The sequence below is a fragment of the Oxyura jamaicensis genome, chromosome 5 (assembly GCF_011077185.1).
Source record: "Oxyura jamaicensis isolate SHBP4307 breed ruddy duck chromosome 5, BPBGC_Ojam_1.0, whole genome shotgun sequence".
NCBI classification, from domain to species: Eukaryota; Metazoa; Chordata; class Aves; order Anseriformes; family Anatidae; genus Oxyura; species Oxyura jamaicensis.
In genome coordinates this window covers 50,536,699-50,554,039 of record NC_048897.1, presented here as the reverse complement: position 1 = coordinate 50,554,039, position 17,341 = coordinate 50,536,699, and the positions used below count along the sequence as shown (strand labels likewise).

General features: G+C 45.1%; 1 protein-coding gene and 1 non-coding gene across 3 annotated transcripts; one reads left to right on the top strand and one right to left on the bottom strand.

The window, feature by feature from the left end:
• Positions 1-479: 479 nt before the first annotated feature.
• Positions 480-12,026, bottom strand: TBPL2 (TATA-box binding protein like 2). 2 transcript variants are annotated; one of them, XM_035329102.1, is made up of 7 exons: positions 11,718-12,026; positions 8,275-8,678; positions 7,111-7,198; positions 6,397-6,488; positions 5,381-5,548; positions 4,220-4,278; positions 480-2,467 (listed from the first exon to the last, which is right to left on the bottom strand). In XM_035329102.1, the coding sequence occupies exons 1-7, from the start codon at positions 11,766-11,768 to the stop codon at positions 2,388-2,390; spliced, it is 942 nt and encodes a 313-aa protein (XP_035184993.1). In that variant the 5' UTR covers positions 11,769-12,026; the 3' UTR covers positions 480-2,387. The 2 variants fall into 2 exon arrangements, with proteins under 2 accessions (XP_035184993.1, XP_035184992.1); XM_035329101.1 differs by having other exon boundaries at positions 4,220-4,314; positions 11,718-12,025.
• Positions 11,571-11,642, top strand: TRNAG-UCC. Its single transcript has one exon. It is a non-coding gene; the product is annotated as a tRNA-Gly (tRNA).
• Positions 12,027-17,341: the final 5,315 nt, after the last annotated feature.

Here is a 17,341-nt window from a genome sequence, read left to right as displayed (position 1 = left end):
CTGAAAAAGGGGGAGTAAGGGGCATAGAGCAGCATCCAGCACAGCTCTGTCATGGCACCTCCAGCCTGCGCCTCTGTTCTGCTCCCTGGGGTGAAGGGTGCACACATGTACCTCACAGCCTCACTGCTCTGTAGCCCAGCGGCTGTTACGGCTACCAAATATATGAAATTATTCGAGTAGTACTTATTACTTGGCTAATACTTACAGTATCAAGAACCATCCTTTGTTTAAAAGAGGTCACAACTACTGAAACACGTCGTTAAATATGACAGGCTAGCAGATTTCCTTGCCCCAGGCCCTGTATGGAGCCACAAGTCAAGATTAGGCAAGATTAAGATGGGTGTTATCAGCCGGTGTCCAGAATCAGAGAGCCAGTGCTCTTTGAACGCCCACTTTTCTCACTAGCCTCCCAAAGTAAAGAAACACCAAGTTAGGACTCGAAGCACTACTGTCACTACAAAAAACTAATGCCCCAGTTTAAAAGTAAAAAAAGCCAGCCCTTCTTTTTTTCTCCTTCGTGTTTTTAAGTGCTACAAAATACTAGCATGAGCAGCACTGCATGGAAAGAACCAAGATACTTGTTTTTAAGACAAGTTACCATAGCAAACAGTTATCAGTAGCTCTGAAAAAGCACAGAGACCATTTCTTATCTCTAAAGCTTTATCCACACTTCTAAAGAGCATTGACTTTTCTGGTGAAATTATTCAGCTAGCTCTTAATGAAAAAGCAGATTTATTCCTTGAAGGAGGCTCATCTTAGATAAGCTTTCTCCCAACACCCCAATAAGAACAGGTTGTTGCTTTTCACTTGCAAGGATTCCGGTAACTCAAGCTTATCAGCTTTTACAGCTACAGGGCAAATAGAAGTTCAGCCCATCGCTGTGGAAAGTCTGCAGGGTTAGAAAACAAACAGAAAAGTAAGCCTCTATTTAGAATAGATTTGAGTTTGGAAACACTCCGTTTGATTGTGACAAAGAAGCTGATAACATAGTTAAGACCAGTTTATCATAAGGAAGTGCATGAAGTTTTTCAAGCTTTCTTTCCAGAGGAGCAAAGGGACAGTTATGAAAGCACTTGTGAGACATTACAGACGAGTTGAGGTCACATCCGCACCAAGTCAGAAGTGAACTGCTGACAGCAAAACTAAGCCTGGTAAGACCATGACGCCCTGCCCTGCGTTAAGCAGTTGCCTCTGTTGCGGTTATCTATCGAGGATGGCAGAGAGCCTTTAGCATGGGTTACGCTTAAGTCATCAAATAGCAACCTCTAGTGGCTCACGGAGTTTCCTGACGGATCTATGCCACCTTTGTTAGGAAACGGGGGGTAGATACAACACAAACACCAGCAGCCCTGTTCTGGAGTAAAAACTTGGCTTCTTGGGAATCACAGGAGGTACAAGAACAGTCAAGGGATCATCTTTACACTGTTCCTTGTCACGTTACCCACCTGAGCATGACAGCTCCAGCAAAGGAAGCCTTGAATTCCCTTGTAGATGAGAGACAAAAGGAAATTACCAAATGCTTTCATGTAGTGCCATTGCCTGAGCTCAGATTAAATAACCTAGATAATTAAGCCTTGAACATCCAAGACTTTATATTTTCTTCAAGTCCATTTTAAAAGTAGTTTCTAATTAACAAGTTTGCTTTTCAGGCCAAGCAAGCCTCCCATCATCTGAGAGGATTTCAGTAAAGCAATTGGGTACCACTTTGTTAACCCATGTCATAACAAATTGCAGAATTTGCTTCATTCTCCCCCGCCCCAGTTCCCCTTTATGGGTATGTTCCAACACTGTCAGGGTCCTGGAATGAGTTCCCTGTAAAGAGTATCAGCACCCTTACAGAACAGTTTATCCAACCTGTTGGATTAGAGGGAGTCAATAGATGTCCTCTACATTCACTGTCTTCAAAACATTGGAATCAAGTCATACTGGATTTTATAAGCTGTGTTATAGACAAAAATATATTTTGAGTTTGAACATGAAAGTACTTCATTACAAGAGCTAGGTTTCAGTAGTTAAAGCTGAGAATTTTGACGAAGCTAGTTTGAAGTACATTGTTGATTCATCTGTTTAACAGGGAAGTGGTACAAGCGTTCTATTACAAAATATAAGTGCAACCTTCATATGCATTCTATTAAAAGTACATTTGTTTGGCAAATTTCTCAGCTTGACAGAAGTTGTCAGAACTCAAGTGGACTACAGACAGCAAATCTGCAAGCAAAAAAACTTCTCACAAACTATAGCAAGGCATCAGCATTTATAGCATTCATAATAGTGTCATTTGCTTAATAATCCACAACTGTACAATAGGGTCCAGGAATACCCTTGGCTTCTGTTCCATGCCTTGTATTACAAACCCATATATTATTGTAGCTTCTTTATGAGCCATGTTATGATGCTTTCTTGAAACCTTTTAGAATGGGATAGATGTTCTCAAATGCCTCATAGATTTCAGAACGCTCTTTTGCCCCTGTAAAGACATTCAAAAAAATAAAACCAACACATTAAAAATTAGAGCATGGAGAATAACTGAATGCACCTCAAATCTAATGATGAGATTAGAAACCATGAAGAAATGCAGGAGTTCAAAAGCAAATTTAAGAACTCTTATCACATGTTAGTTTAAGGCACAATTTCTGTCACATTACTTCTGCACCTCAAAGAACATTTAATTGCTTGCTTTGGTTTAAGACTAGTTTTACGCTGTAGCACCAAAACAGCAGTTAGTTCCTCCTGACAGGTGCCAAATATTGGCTTTCAAATAAAGGCAGTCATAAGAATCACAGTTTTATCTGCTTAACCATAACAGCTCTGCCTCTTGATAAGTAGAAAGACGGAAACAAGAAATGAAGGGCATTTATCCCATTCATTCACAGTTTGATAATTCCTCTCTCCCAGTTCCAAGAAGCTTTAAGCTTTGTTAGGTCACCTGTGATTTCTAAGCCATCCTTATCCACATTACCACAAGCAAATCTTTAATACCAGTATTGCATGCCAACTGTACTGCAGCAGGGAGGAACAGTCCTTGCCAGTGATACTTGCCTACCACGAGTGTAATAGGCATTAACTACAAGCAGACCGCATTTAAATGAACTAACAACTGGACTAAGTGGCACTCAGGACAGATATGTAAACTCTTCCCCTTCCATGAGCATAGGTCATGTCTAACCGTGTCTAATTCGTCTGAGTTACCACAAGAACCTTTTGGGATTAGGGAAGAAATTCAGTTTAACAGATTCCATTTTGTCATTACAATTGGGCCCAGCGTTCACAGGCAAGGACTAGCTTTAGTCCTTCTGGGCATGCTTAGCACTATAGGGTGTTATTATACCCCCAAACATGTTCTGTAAGCATCAGCAAGGGGGAAAACAGCCAGTATGATTTCAGGGGGCCCAAAAGGAAGGTGATGTGGTGGGGCATTAGAGGGGGAAGCATTTAAACTTCATCCTGAGTGCTCTACAGTTCAATTAGGTGAGCTCATTCATGATCCTTGGTTGTAAAAAAACCTCTAAGGCAGATGCTTCTTTTACTCTTCACATACCTCAAAGCTCTGTCATGAATATGCATGCAATGTTAAGTTCCTCTGGGATCCATGAATACCCATGTACCTTTCTGTACAGCTGTGTAAAGGTATTTTCATAAGCTTTACAACAGAATGTGCTGGAAACATGCACTCACAGTTTAGCTTTTTTTTTGCCATGGGATCCAAGGTACAGATATTTGCTGAGCACACTTACTCATAAGGCTTTTGCTTATGAGTTTGCCAAACTGTCTGGAACAGACTCTTACGTCTCCACCCTTTCCTCTAATAATCCTTAGTACATGTTGTCAGTGAAGTGTTTTAAGAAGTTTGCTTCCTGTCCAATTTTAAATTGCTTATTGTGATATTCATATTTAAGCAACTGTGAGTGGTTACTGGCATGTCAGCCTCCTGTTGGGATCCAGTATGCTGACACAAAGCATTATGCTTTGAATAAAATAAAGATACTCAAGTTTAATGACGTGGAAAGCTGAGACACTATATGTAGCAATATAAGGTTCTAGCGCAACAATACCAATATTATTATCTGCAGAAAACACAGATAAGCAGCAGTAGGCATGACAAAGATTGCTAAGTGGCTTTACTGCAGCAAGATATCAGTTTAGTAATGCTCAATTTAAACACTTCCTCGGAAGATGTGGTAGCACTTGGTTACAGATAATACAGCAAGAGACCACTTACCAGTCAGTACAACTTTTCCAGACACAAAGATAAGCAACACTATCCTTGGTTTGACCATCCTATAAATAAGGCCAGGAAACAGTTCAGGTTCATAGCTGTTTCAAAACAAGCAGGTAAGATTAGTAAAAATGCAAATACTGTTTCAGTGTTGTGTGCATGAAGTACTCTTTAACCAGGCTGACAGCTGAGTAATTAAACCTACAGATTTTAGCTAGCTAGCCAGAGAAACACAGGTCAGGGTCTAAATGTCTTGAAGACAAACCTAGTTAACCCAGCTAGAGCTGGTAGTTCTCTCTGCCAACTTTTAAATGCATTTGAGCCACTTCTGAATCCAACTTTCCATAGATCCAAGTCGCTTAAGAGCTGCTTCAATTAAATCTGAATTGTTTAATCAGTTTTTTTTTTCCTATTCACAGTCTGCAGTGAAGAAATATACTTCCTATGCTGACATTGCACTTGTCAGTAATAGACTTGTAGAACTCTGATCACCAGTAGTACTGGGATTAAACAAAAGATCCTGGTGTACATTTCTCTCTACGTATCTGATATGCTGCAACACAGGATTGTCAAACAATATTCATGGACAAAGAAAGCTTTTACAAAATAGATTATCTTTGTTAATCAAAGCAGCAATTAGGTTCTTGCAATTTGCAAACCCTTCCTCTTAACCAGCTCTAGCGTACCTCCCGTTTACCCCAAGGTGCTCAAACGCATGGGGTATGCTCTCTGTTACAAGGTTTCCAAAGCTGCTGCTAACAGCATCCCTGCAAAGAGGAAGCAGTGAGCACCACAGGCAGGGAAGTTCTGCAGAGCCCATCCCTGTTGCATTGCACCAGTTTCAGGCTCTGGAAGCTTTACTGCCAGCTGCAGTACATCACTGCAGCAATTAAGCAGAGGGTCATTTTGGCCTGTGCCCCACTCAGAACAGGAGTTACTGCAAAAAAATAAGCCCTACTATCTGTATTTTAACATATTACCTACAGCCACTTCTTGTCCACTGAACCAGTTTTGGTGAGCAAAAGATGTGCTTGATATTCAGCACCCAGTTAATTATTACATTAATTTTGCCAGGCTTGTACAACTTCAGAATTTGAATTTCTTTACAGCTTACAGAGACAATGCTCCAAGCTACGTGGTGCCATACCTCTCCCTCCCACGTACCTGCTGAACTGCTGGTGAGTGAGAACCAACCCCTCCAGCCGGATGGGGAACCTCACATCACAGCTCCCAACCATGTTCTGGATCTTGAAGTCCAGGAACTTGGCAGGGAAGCCCAGCTTCTGCACCACACGCGCGTACTTCCTTGCTGCGAGCCGTGACTGCTCTTCACTGGGGGAAGAGCAGAAGGGGGAAGCAGCTGTGCTGAGTGCTTTCTTCTGCTCCGAAGCTGGAATTCAGGTTAGAGCCACCACCGTGCTAATCTGTGCTCCAGAAAAAGATATGCTAATGCTCCAAATAGTGAGATTCTATCCCCAAAACCACTTCAGTGAGCTAAAAGGAATGACACACTTTGGTGTTCATTTTCCAGTGGTTTAACTGAGCACACTGGAGCCTGCTATGTCACACAGTTTCCCCTGACCAAGAATTGTACAGCAGTGTTTTATCTCTCAGATTAAAGCTGATCCAGGAGGGAGATTGCAGATACCAGTGCAGTCTTCTAGCTAGGTGGGAGTTAGAGAAGAGACTTTCTAAGCTGTAAGTTAAGACCCTAAACTGTCAGTAAGACGATGCATTAAAAATAAATACACCAAGGCAGCTGCTGAACTTGAGGACAAAACCTTCAGAGTACAGAAATCTTTGCTTTTCTCCAGCTCCCATTTTCTCTAGAGGCAGATGTGTTGACTAGTGAATACAGACACCAAAGAGAGACTTGACAGACACAAGTTATGTCCCAACTCACTTTAAAGTCAGTGAGAAATGCAAATAACCTCTTAGCAACTCCTGGGCATTTTAGCAGCTTTTTTGCTAATGTCTGCTCAGCTCAATCTATATTCAGGGGCAGAAGCATGCAGTTCAGTAATTACTGAACTCCTGTCATGAAAAAACTAGACATTTTCAAGACTAGTGCTTCATTTTTCTTGTAGTTAATAGCAAGCTTTTTGCTAGATAATTTAAGCAAGGCCTTTGGTCAGCTGTATGACCTTAGAAGAGAGAAAAGCAAAGAAAAAACAACCCACCTTTTTGCTCCTGTACAGACCATTTTTCCTGAACTGAAGATAAGGGCTGTTGTTCGTGGTTCCCTGATTCTCATGATCACCGCAGCAAATCTCTACAAATTCAAAGGACAAGCTCTCAGTCAAGCCAAGATATTTAGCTGGTACCACATCTATTAATTCTCACAAGAATTATCACTTCCACAAAGCTCAGCACAACATGCTTTTACTTTGCAGAAGCGTTGTTTTATATATATTTCAGGGTGGTAAATACTTCCCTACAACCTGCGGGTTTAAGGCAACCATCACGGGACCTTACATTTTGTTGAGCAGTCTGAAGTCATTTACACAAACTCCCACCTAGTCCCAGTAAATTTCTGCAACATGGTTCACTTGCTAGAAATATACAATACCAGCCCAACCCCAGTGTTGCTCTTTGCTTTAGCCAAGAGTTTTTGGGCAGATCTTTCCTCCCTCAGTCAGGGCTGCTTGAGCCACCTCCTTTCTTAAACAGCTTGGTAACATCTTATTGCAAGGGCTTTACTTAAAAAAAAAATGAATAAGTCTCCTCGGGGTCCCCTGTATTTCTTTAAGGGACACAAGTTGCAGAAATTGCTAGGACTTTCCCCTGTGGATCAAGGCACAGAAAAGGCACAGAGCTCAGGGTGAATCTGTATGTTACAGCCCAGTAGCACTGAGAGCTGGGAAGGGGAATAAAACTTAGCCCTCAAGATTTACCTTTGGGTTATACTCCGCATTTCTGGCATGCAGAGCTATGTTCTTCAGATCTAGTTTGCAAGCCAAGTTTACAGTTGACACTATATTCCTAAGGAATGAGAAAGGAATTTTCTTATTGTAAGAGCAAAGCATTACAGAGCAAAACCCCAACATAATTAGCTAACACAAAGTCACAGCCCGATTAATAATTGCCATCAAATAATTTCCTGCCTTCCTTTTCCCCACTCTAGTACTAAGCTACTTTTGGCAGAACTTAATTCAATATCAAAATTAGTTTTTCACAGGAGGAAATATAACAAGGTACAGAATTATTAGTCCCTGCATACTAAATTTGTGCATCTTCCAATAACTACGTCACTGAAGTTGTTTTTTGACTGCTTTGAATTGCACCATCACCAAGTATTACAGAGTTATTACTGCACTGGTAAGGTAGGTAAGGGTACGTTAGTCTCTAGAGGTTTAAGTTCTCTATCTTTGCTCTAGCCTAGACAGGATCAGATCTTTTAAAAAGGCGGCCAGGGTCTCTCTCACTTCTTTTCATGTCCCTTTCCTTTGCTCAGTTCAGACTCTTCTTTCTCTCAGGAGAACAGACAGATCTTTAAACCCTTGGAGTCTATTGTCATCCTTAGCACTCTCCTTGCAAGAAGGAGACCTTTTTAAGTGTTTTCTGTCTTGTCCTGCAGACTGAAGTAACTAGCAGTGCATGCTATATAGTAAACCTTCCTACCAAATGCTTCTCCTATGGAGACACTTCCTCTCCTGTCTCCCAGGAGAAAGTCTTCCCCCTTAAGAAGCCTGAGGCATTTCAGATGCTTACTCAACCAGCATGTTTATCAAGTCCACTCTCCCCTGTTTCACTAAGCTGTATTGTTCCATGCCATTTCTATTTTGCATCGTTCAGCACAGTATCTAGTTGCTTTGCAATATCGCCTGTTCATTTGCTCCACCTCTCAAAGAAAAATAACTGTGCCCACCCCTTTTCCCCTCCCTATTTTTTTTGGGTGGGCTTATTTAAGACCAAACCACACTTGCTACATTCTCTATTAAGTGAGAACTCAGAGCAGTACCTTGCACTTCAAGTAAAACACAGCTAATTTTCAGCGAGATTGACCTTCAATGAAGACGGTGCTGTTCCTGTAACTTATATATGCTGCATAAACTTACTGTAGCTGAGGAACTATGCCAGAGCTTTCTGAAGCAGGTGTCACTGGGGTCATAGGAGTCATTGGTGTCAGAGGGGGGCACACACTGGACTCTTCAGGGGATGGCTGAGTTGCATCTGGGCATGACAAGCTGCTTTCATTCACGAAGATACCACTGTCCTCATTTCTTGATACTGACCCATCAAGCTTCTCTTGCATTTCACTGCCATCTTCAGAGAGGTTTTGTTCTTTGTTATCTTGAGTAATATCTGGAAGAAAGCTGAGGTCCACAGAGGAGAAGTCTGCAGGAAGCTCCTTGGGCTGATTAAATTGAGAAACAAATGATCCATCTTCGGTTTGAATTGGAAGGTCCACATCATAAGGGCTCATGGCAGTAAACAGCTGAGGACTAGCTGAGAGGTCATCCTTGAATTGAGAAAAAGTGTCACTAAGGATCTTATATTAAAACATTCACTTCAACTGGGAGACTACATTAAGGTACGTTTTCTATTCAATAGAGAAGTTTCAATTGTTTTTCCCCAGAAGTATTTGAGTGAAGAACAGTCTTAAGATTTGAAAGGGTGTCATTTGCTTGTCTGTCAGCATATAAAAAACAGATAACTTCTCCCCCAAAATGATTTTTATAGTGGATAAGCACATTATCCCACCGCATTTCAAAGGCGGTGTAGAATACACCAGTAATGGCACAAATTGCGAAACCAGGTATATCCCTCCAGCAGTAATTGGAGGAACAATGCTGGCACTTTCCCCTTCACAGCCTTCGTCGTGCCTCAGTTACATACGTAACCAGCATAATTGTTCGCGAGTTTTTCCAAGGAAGACAGCTGGCATTTTCTGGCCGGCTTTCACTCTCGTTCAGTATATTGCTGTTTCCTCTCGCTGCTACCAGGGGACGGTGTCAGCGTTGTGTTAGATTTGTGCAATAGAGGGCAGCAGTTCACAGACGCACGAGCGAATTAAGCATTCAGCTGCGGGAGGTTACCAGACTAATTCAAGCGAGACGCAGTCTGCAAAGCCAGCATCCTTCCCAGATCAAGCGATTAAAGCATTCAACGTATCTGCAAGCAAGTTCTTGCATACTAATGCCCTCCTTTATCAGCATCACTTAAAGAAGAATTAAAAGTGTTTTAAAGGCCTTGTGGTATTGAGAAGGCAAGAGTTTAGGAATTTATTTCCTTATTCATGTGGGCACAAGCCTCTAGTTAGCGGAAAGCTTCTTCCAAGGAGATTGCTGCTGCTACCCACAGCAACTGACAGCTTGGAGTAGATGATCCGTGCAAGAGGTTTTGTGTGCATTTAGGCAATTTTAGCACTGAGGACTTAAACTGAAGCACAAATCAGAACAGGGAACTGCACACAAGACAGAGGCCCTCAAGCTGGCAGCGACTGCCTGAGCTCCTGAGGGAGCAGGGTTTCCAGATCAATGCTTTGCAGCCCTGAGCTAGTGCTGCTCTGTGCTCATCAGCTCAGTTAACAACACAGCCGCACGTGCTCTGCACACAAGGAGGTCTCTGCACCTAGTTACTCTGCAGTACGTCTGCCTGGAGAAAGCTCTTGCAGATTGGAAAACTTGTGACAAAACACTGCAGAAAACCCCTAGTGTAAATATGGATACAAGCAGGTCTAGCTCTAAAGTATGAATACCTGGGGAGTTCAAAACTGCTTGTACAGCTGGCTTCTAGATGCAGAAGCCCCATATGAGACCTTGGGCAGAGCACTACTGAATGAAACCTCAGCCCCTCAGCTCTTTGGAAAACAGGACCCAAAATCTGGCAAGTCTGATCCACATCTTAAGCCACCCAAGTCAGATACAAGTTATTTTAAAACAGTAGATGGTTACTTACAATAGCAAAATATCATAGAATAATTACGTTTTATTTATTTTTGTTATGGGAAGGAAAGCACAGTCTCTTTAAAGACCTCCAATAACCCAAGACCTATTTATATAGGACTCAGCTAGGAAAGTTTTCTACCAACCGTGATGTGCAGAAGATGGTACAAAAAAAAAAAAAGCCTTGTCACTGCAAGCCTGCAGGACTATTTACACATCACACTAAGGAGCATCAGACTTCTTGAGAAATAATGGTCAAAAAACAATCACAAAGCAGTTTGTGGCATCACTTAAAGAAGTTAACTGATGAAGGGTACAAGAGACAAGAATCTTTAGACCACTTGAAAACCAAAAAGTAGCAGATAAACTGCTTAAAGTAGATAGAAAGCAAGTCTTCCTTTCTTAGAACAATTGCATGGAAAGCTGGTGAGAAAAAGCCCTTATAGGGTTAAGTTGCCCTCTTGTTAGACAGATGCTCAGAGGCTGCCAAAGGGGGGCACAAGACCATGTTTATCTTGGGCTGGCTGCCAAGGGTTATTACTATAGACTCCAGGTTAATTAACTTCACTGAAGGCCCCATCAGCTGCATATCTTCAGACACTTCCCAGCAGCTCCAGAGAGGAGATTTTACACAGAGATCCTGTCTGAGATCACTAGGTTTGGGGAGGAAACAGCCATTTTGGTTCCACTGCAGTAGCCCATGTGACCTAGGTATATATAAAACAAATCCAGCTGTTTCAGCAACAGATCTTGCCTTTTTTAAATGGCACCCCATTCATCTGCTACTATCAAATACCCCAACAAATCTGAAATAGCAAGTTCAGCTGCATTTGTAACACCCTGGTTATATTTCACCTTGTTACCCACCTTATGGGGCAAGTTCAGAGGGCTTTGCTGACTGCCACCGGTAGGTGTCCGGATTTAAGCAGCTTGGATTATACTTTCTGGGTTGTAAAATCAGGTTTAAGATAGGAGGTAGTAAGTCAGTGAAAAGAAGCACATGCAGCCGAAGAAGTTGTGTCCCTTGGGTGAACACAGGGCTCAGCTGAGGAGCCCAGCCCTCTCCCAGTCTCACCCTATTATCTCTACAACCACCTGCAGCACTCCCTTCGACCAGGAGGGATGTTTTTAATAGATAAAAAAAGATTTTTGCAACAATTTGCCAGCCAGCACGAAAAGATCTGAGCCTCCTGCCCTCTTAGTGCCTACAACTCCTTGCACACAGGCTGGTCCTTTCAAGCAGCGCTCCCTCAGCCTGTCCCCACAGCAGAGGAGCTCCAGCCTGTGAGCATCCTCCAGACACACTTCAACAGCTCCACGTCCGTGTAAATAAACCACTGGGGGGCTTAAAAGCGTGAAAAATCCTCAGAGGAAGGAAAAAACCTTCCTAGTACCACAGGAAAACGGGGGAGGGCCCTGAGGTGACGCTTTACTTGGGAGGTGGGCGGGAAAAGCTTTGCAGCGAGGCGTTGGTGGTATAGTGGTGAGCATAGCTGCCTTCCAAGCAGTTGACCCGGGTTCGATTCCCGGCCAACGCAACGATGTTTTTTTTTGTTTTAAATTGCTTGATTTTATTTTATTATTTCTGTTTTCCCCCTCTCCCAGCCCGGTACCTGCCCGGTGCAGTGCTCCAGGTACCTCTCCAGCGGCGAGGCGCCATCCATGGGCACAGACCCCCACCTGCACCTCCCAGCCCCAGCTTTAAGGCAGGGGGCGGCAGCAGGGGCCAGGTGAAGCTAGTTGGGAGCAGGGCCTGGCCTGAAACGTGTGGGTCACAATGTCCCCCCGAAAGGACACAAGCAGCCTTTTGGGGTGTGCTTCACCCTGGGGAGGTGCTGGAGATGTCAGGGCTCTGCTTCGTGCTTGCCATCAGCCTACAAGCAGAGCTGCTGTCTGGGCTTCCTCCCTTCAGGGCTGCAGTAAAGCAGGGGCCTGATGCTTACATGGTGCAAAGATAAAGCTTGTCGTGAGCAACAGGCCCTTAATTTCTCCCACCTGCCTCATCAAGTGCAATAAACCACGGCTGGTTCTGTGACAAGAGCTGGCTCCCCCTCTGACTGTGAGAACAGCCCCAAATTACAAGCCTCAGGCTGGAGGCGTTGCAGTGAGGTTGCCCATCCCCAGCTGGGTCAGGGCTACCAACGCTTCCCAAACACTAAGGAAGGGCCTAGGCTTGATGTGGCTGCCAACACAGCTTCTCCTGGGCACTTCTTGACATGATGTTGGCTGCTTGACTTGTTTCGCCTGTCCTGTCCTGTTGCTGTGTGCTGATGGATGGATGGGTTTCTGCAGAGGCACAGCAGGGGACATGTCCTGTTCCCTGTCTGGGCTGCTATGTGTGGTGATGGCTGTGACTGATACACCTGCTTCTCTGCTTACAGGTCTGCTCATTGGTGTGAGATTTGCTTGCAAACATCCGCCTGGGCTGAAGAAACCCTTCAGAAGAAGATGTCAAGGTCTGCATGTGCAGAGGGTCTCCAGGACATGCTGCCAGGCTCTTCTTGCTGCCCCAGGGTTGTGGCGAGTGGGGTTTGGGTCCTATATCCAAAAAGCAGAGCGTACCTGGCTGACGAGCATCCCTCCCTCCTCAGCACAGCCTGCTGGGCTGGTTTCATGGTGCTTTTGGGACTCGCCTTGCCCTGATGCTTTGCAGATGCCAAATCCGCCTGGCCCCCGAACAATTCAGCCTCAGGCAGGTTGCTCTGCATTACCCAGTCTATCCTGCAGTGACCAGGAAGCAAAGTGAGGAGAGGACTCTCCAAGAGGCTGCACGGGGAGTTACAGAGGCTGGTGGAGCTGGCTCAGCCCAGCTCACGATGGTTAGAACTAAAACATCCCCTTTGGGGATGACTGGTGGTTGAAGTGGTTGCAGACAGCTCTGCAGGACAGTGTTTGGCACTCCCCCAGTGTGTGAACACAATTGCTGTGCTTAGATTAGGAAACCGGAGTACTGTGGAGGCTGTGGTGTTCCTGGTTGCATTGCAGCCATAGTACCAATTCTCTAATCAGTCTATTTAGTCATTTGATGCACGGCCAATATCAGCGTATAAGCAATATCAGGTGTATAAGCAACTGCAGAAGCCCCTGCAGATACGTTCATCCTGCAGCTCTTGGGGACCGACCTGTCTGCATGATGTGAAGTGGAGATGGGGACATCAAACCATGGCATTTAAGTGATGGAGAGAGGCTATGTCAGAGGTGAACATAAATACAAGTCTCTTAATGTCACTGTTGCTTCTTTCCTGGGATAGGGGCATCCTGCAGATGGCAAAGGCACCAGCGGGAAGTGATGCCTGCTGCAGAGCCCCTGCAGTTTTGGGTAAGTCATGGAGTTTGGTGCCTCCTCTGTTCAGTGGGTCGAGGATCATTTACCCATCCTGTAGGTGGAGGAGAAGGGAAAAGCCTGCTGTGAGACAGTGCTCTGCCTTCTACAGCAGGAGACTCTGCCCCTGCCATGACTTGGACGGCTGCTAATTTCAGATATATCAGTTGGCACTCATGAGACTCATCTGCTGGGTTTCTGATCATCCAGGTCAAATAACATTAGAAAGCACAGCTATTATTTTCTCTTAACTTAGAAATGATTCTTTCTGTCTCAAGCCTCATTTGTTTTACTTTTTCCCCCTCTGAGAAGCGGCAGCCGCCCCGAGACAGGGCCGAGGTGACTCAGGAGCAGCCGCTGCTCATTGCAGGGGCGATGCCGCGCTCCCTCCCCACGTGCCGGAGGCGACGGCTGCGTGCGGCCCCAAACGGCGCAACCAGCTTTGGGCTGGGTGAGTCACCTGAAGCTCAGGGTTACTGTAATGATGAGGTGTCACGAGTTCTCAGTTAGCAAATTGCCTAATTTTCCTGAGAAAGTTGGTGGTTGGAGCAACAATAAGAGCTTTGTGCATCCTTTCGAAGAGCGATTCGGTATCGTTCTTCCTCGGATAACAGATTGGAGAAGACTACTCCGCAGAGCTTCTACTAACTTTCTTGTATCAGTCTCTTAGCTGTTTCTGTAGCACACATTCCTGCATTATCTGGATGCTACAATCTGGTTAGCAGACAGTACTAATCACAGGAGACTTCCCAAAGCCTGGAAGGGCCAAGGAACAGATCAGTAAGGAAGCTCTACCTGTTTTATTCATTAATGCTTCCAACAGCCGCCTTCTATTCCAGCACCGTGTAAATGCTTTGCTGCTTGCTTTGAAGTTACTTAATCTGGTTGGGCTCTATCTTATCTTTTTCAGGAGCCACTTGGGGAATTTAAAGCCTGTGGCTGGCAGCATTCCGCTATTGCTCACCTGAGCTTTATGCTAAACTTTTATAGCTGTAATTGTCCCTGAAGAGCGTGGTGTCTCTTGTATAGCTTGCATCTGCAGGTGCCCTCGCTGCCTACAGAAGTAAAGCCGTGCCTTTGGAGGATATAAAAGAGCAGCTGAGAGCGGGATCACCTTCCAAGAAAAGACTCGTTTATTAAGTACAAGTTATCTCTAAATGCAGCATCTTCCAATTACCCCCTTGCTCTACGCTTTTGTACCAATGGCAGAATCAGTCCGGTTGCAGAGCGGATTCCTTCTGTCTGATGGTGCTCCGGTTTGGTCCCTGTGCCAGGGATGTGAGAGGAGTGGGGTGCTGCACAGGAGCCCAAAAGGGGCCAGGGAGGGCAGGGCAGAGCTGCAGTGAAGTCCATGGGCTGTGCAGGAGCTGACAAGGCTCACCAGAGGCAGCTGCGACCCAAAAAGGCACTCAGAGCGAGCACATCGATCTCTGATAAGTGTGACCACCGTGCTCTTGTACCTACCTGTCCCATAATACTCCATCCTAGGCCTGGCCAACGCCTGTCAGTGGCAGTAGATATTAGACTTATTGCCAGGGAAGGAGAGAAAACACCTGACTATTCAATGAGTAATAGTGAGCAATCTGACATTTAATTGTGAGTAATTAAGTGTGTCATCATTGGGCTATGCTGGTGTAAATAGGAGCAGAATCAGGCCCATTAGATTTGCAATCTGGTCCTGGCTTGCCCTGTGTTGATCGGGAGTGACCCCCTTACAGGACTGTGGTCAGGAGGATTTGAAATTGGCCCAGAATCCAGTTTAATTTTCCAGATTCACAGGGTGATGGGAAGAAGGGCTGTAACTTCCCCTTTATCACCCCGTGCTGCCTGTCCACCCCTGCACCTGGTGACGCCACCCATGTCGCACGGTGGTAAGGGCACCTCGTCTGTGTCCCAGCCAAATTGGGGCTCTCCTGTTCCCTACGAATGACAGCGATGGGGGATTTGGCACTCTTTGCAAACACTGGTTTACTCTCCGTGTTCGTCAGCTGAAGCACACATCTCCCACGCTTGCTGGTAGAGACCAACGTGAGGCCAACGCTCGGTGTGCATTGACTGCTGGACCAGTGAAGAAAGCCGCTTCTGCCAAACGGAAAAGGGGTAAACCGGCTGGAAAAGAGCCCTTTTTTTTCTGGCTTCTGCAGTTCTGTGAAGCATTATGTGCAGTGAAGGCACTGACTGCCCCCACGTCAGGGTTGCTGAGAACCAGACCAAGAAAGGATTGCCAAAGCCTCCTCTGAATGCCAGAGGAAGCAACATCAGTAAAAGCCATCTGTCTCAGCTGAGGGCATGAATGGTGACTTTAGAACTGTACGGTTATCTTCACTTCATTTTCCTATTTGCCCAGAGCAACTGAGTGATTAAACAGAGGCATTCGGTGTGTTGTTTGCATAGAAATCCACTTCTGGCCCAGCCGTGCTCTTAAGGGTTCACGCTTGGTCTGCGGTGAGGGGGAGAGCACTTTGCTCTATTTTAATTTTTTATTTTTTTTCCTTGTGTTGCCTTTAAAATGGCCAGGAAAGGCAGGGCAGAGCTTTAAACATTGGCTGACACCTTAATTGCTACCTCGCAATTAATGGCTCCGGGCTTCCTTGGACAGCTCCCCCCTGAGTGTCACACACACATATATCTGACACCCGGTTTCAGAAGTGCTTTTGTTAAGTCATCTTTCTAATTTTGGTGCCAAATGGTCTGTCTAGATTGAATTGCATTTAAATGAGGTGAGTGTGCAATGGATCATCTGACTGCTGATGTTTCCCTCCGAGTTTTGTGACAAATTGCTCTAATGCAAACACCATGTCTCATACCCTGAACTTACTGCTCCAATTAAATACTGATCCTTTAAGCTTTATCTGGAGCAACAACACAGTAATGGCACTCAAGTGTGTTTGCACAGAAAAGCAGGGAGGCGTGCATATGGCAGGTGTTAACAGACCTCTATTAATTCAGCTTGCAGGGGTCGCAGCAACACTGAAGACATGAGCGATGGTGCTAGGATGCTCTGGGACCTTCAGTCCAAGCTCTCCAGGAATTAGAGCACAGCCTGTGATGCCTTCACTGCTGTGTCAGCCGAAACACACCAGCACAAGAGTTTTTACAGGCTTATCATACAGGGGAGGACGGATGAATATTGTGCAAACACCACGAGCCAAGGAAGGGTGCTAACGGGTCGCTGAAATCCCGGTAAAACTTACTTTTGTCTGACTGCTCAGCGAGCTGCAATGACTGACACTGCAATGAGTCCTCGGGGTGCGCAGCTCAGTGATTAGTCAGTTCTCATTACCACTTCCTCCGATTAACGGCAAGCAAATCAGCGTGCTTGAGTCAACAAGGACCTCGGGAGAAACTAAACTTCCCCAAAGTGCTGCCAGATGTCAGCAGACGCTCCAGTCCCCCTGCCTTGACCTTTTCGTGCCTTAACACGTAATTAACTGTTAACACAGTGATGTTGCTGTCTCTCTACCCCTTCTGCTGTAGCCTGCCAATGAACATCGTTAGCGGTAACGAAGCACTACGTGTGCAGCTCGGCGAGCACGTGCCGCTGCAGAGCATCGCATCTCCGTGCTCCTTCCACCCAAGCAGCAACCCAGCCTGTAATCACCTTGGGTTCCTCGTTTGGGTCCTCCCCGTTCCCACTTGCTGCCTTTTGCATTTTATGTTGTTAGCAGGAGCATGTTTGAATAGGTTGTGGCACTCGCCTACCGACCTCATGCTTTCTTATGCCTTAGCTTCTGTGCTCAATGTATAGAAGTGGAATGTGAGTTCATTTTTCCCCTACATTCTGATGTATTATTACGAAAAACCTTAATATTTTACATGTTTTTGGTGTCTGCAAGCAGCTGACTGGTTGCAGTGCCCTGCCTTATGAAGGTGTCATTTTATTCCTCTTGTTTTTTTTTTTTTTTTTTTTTTTTT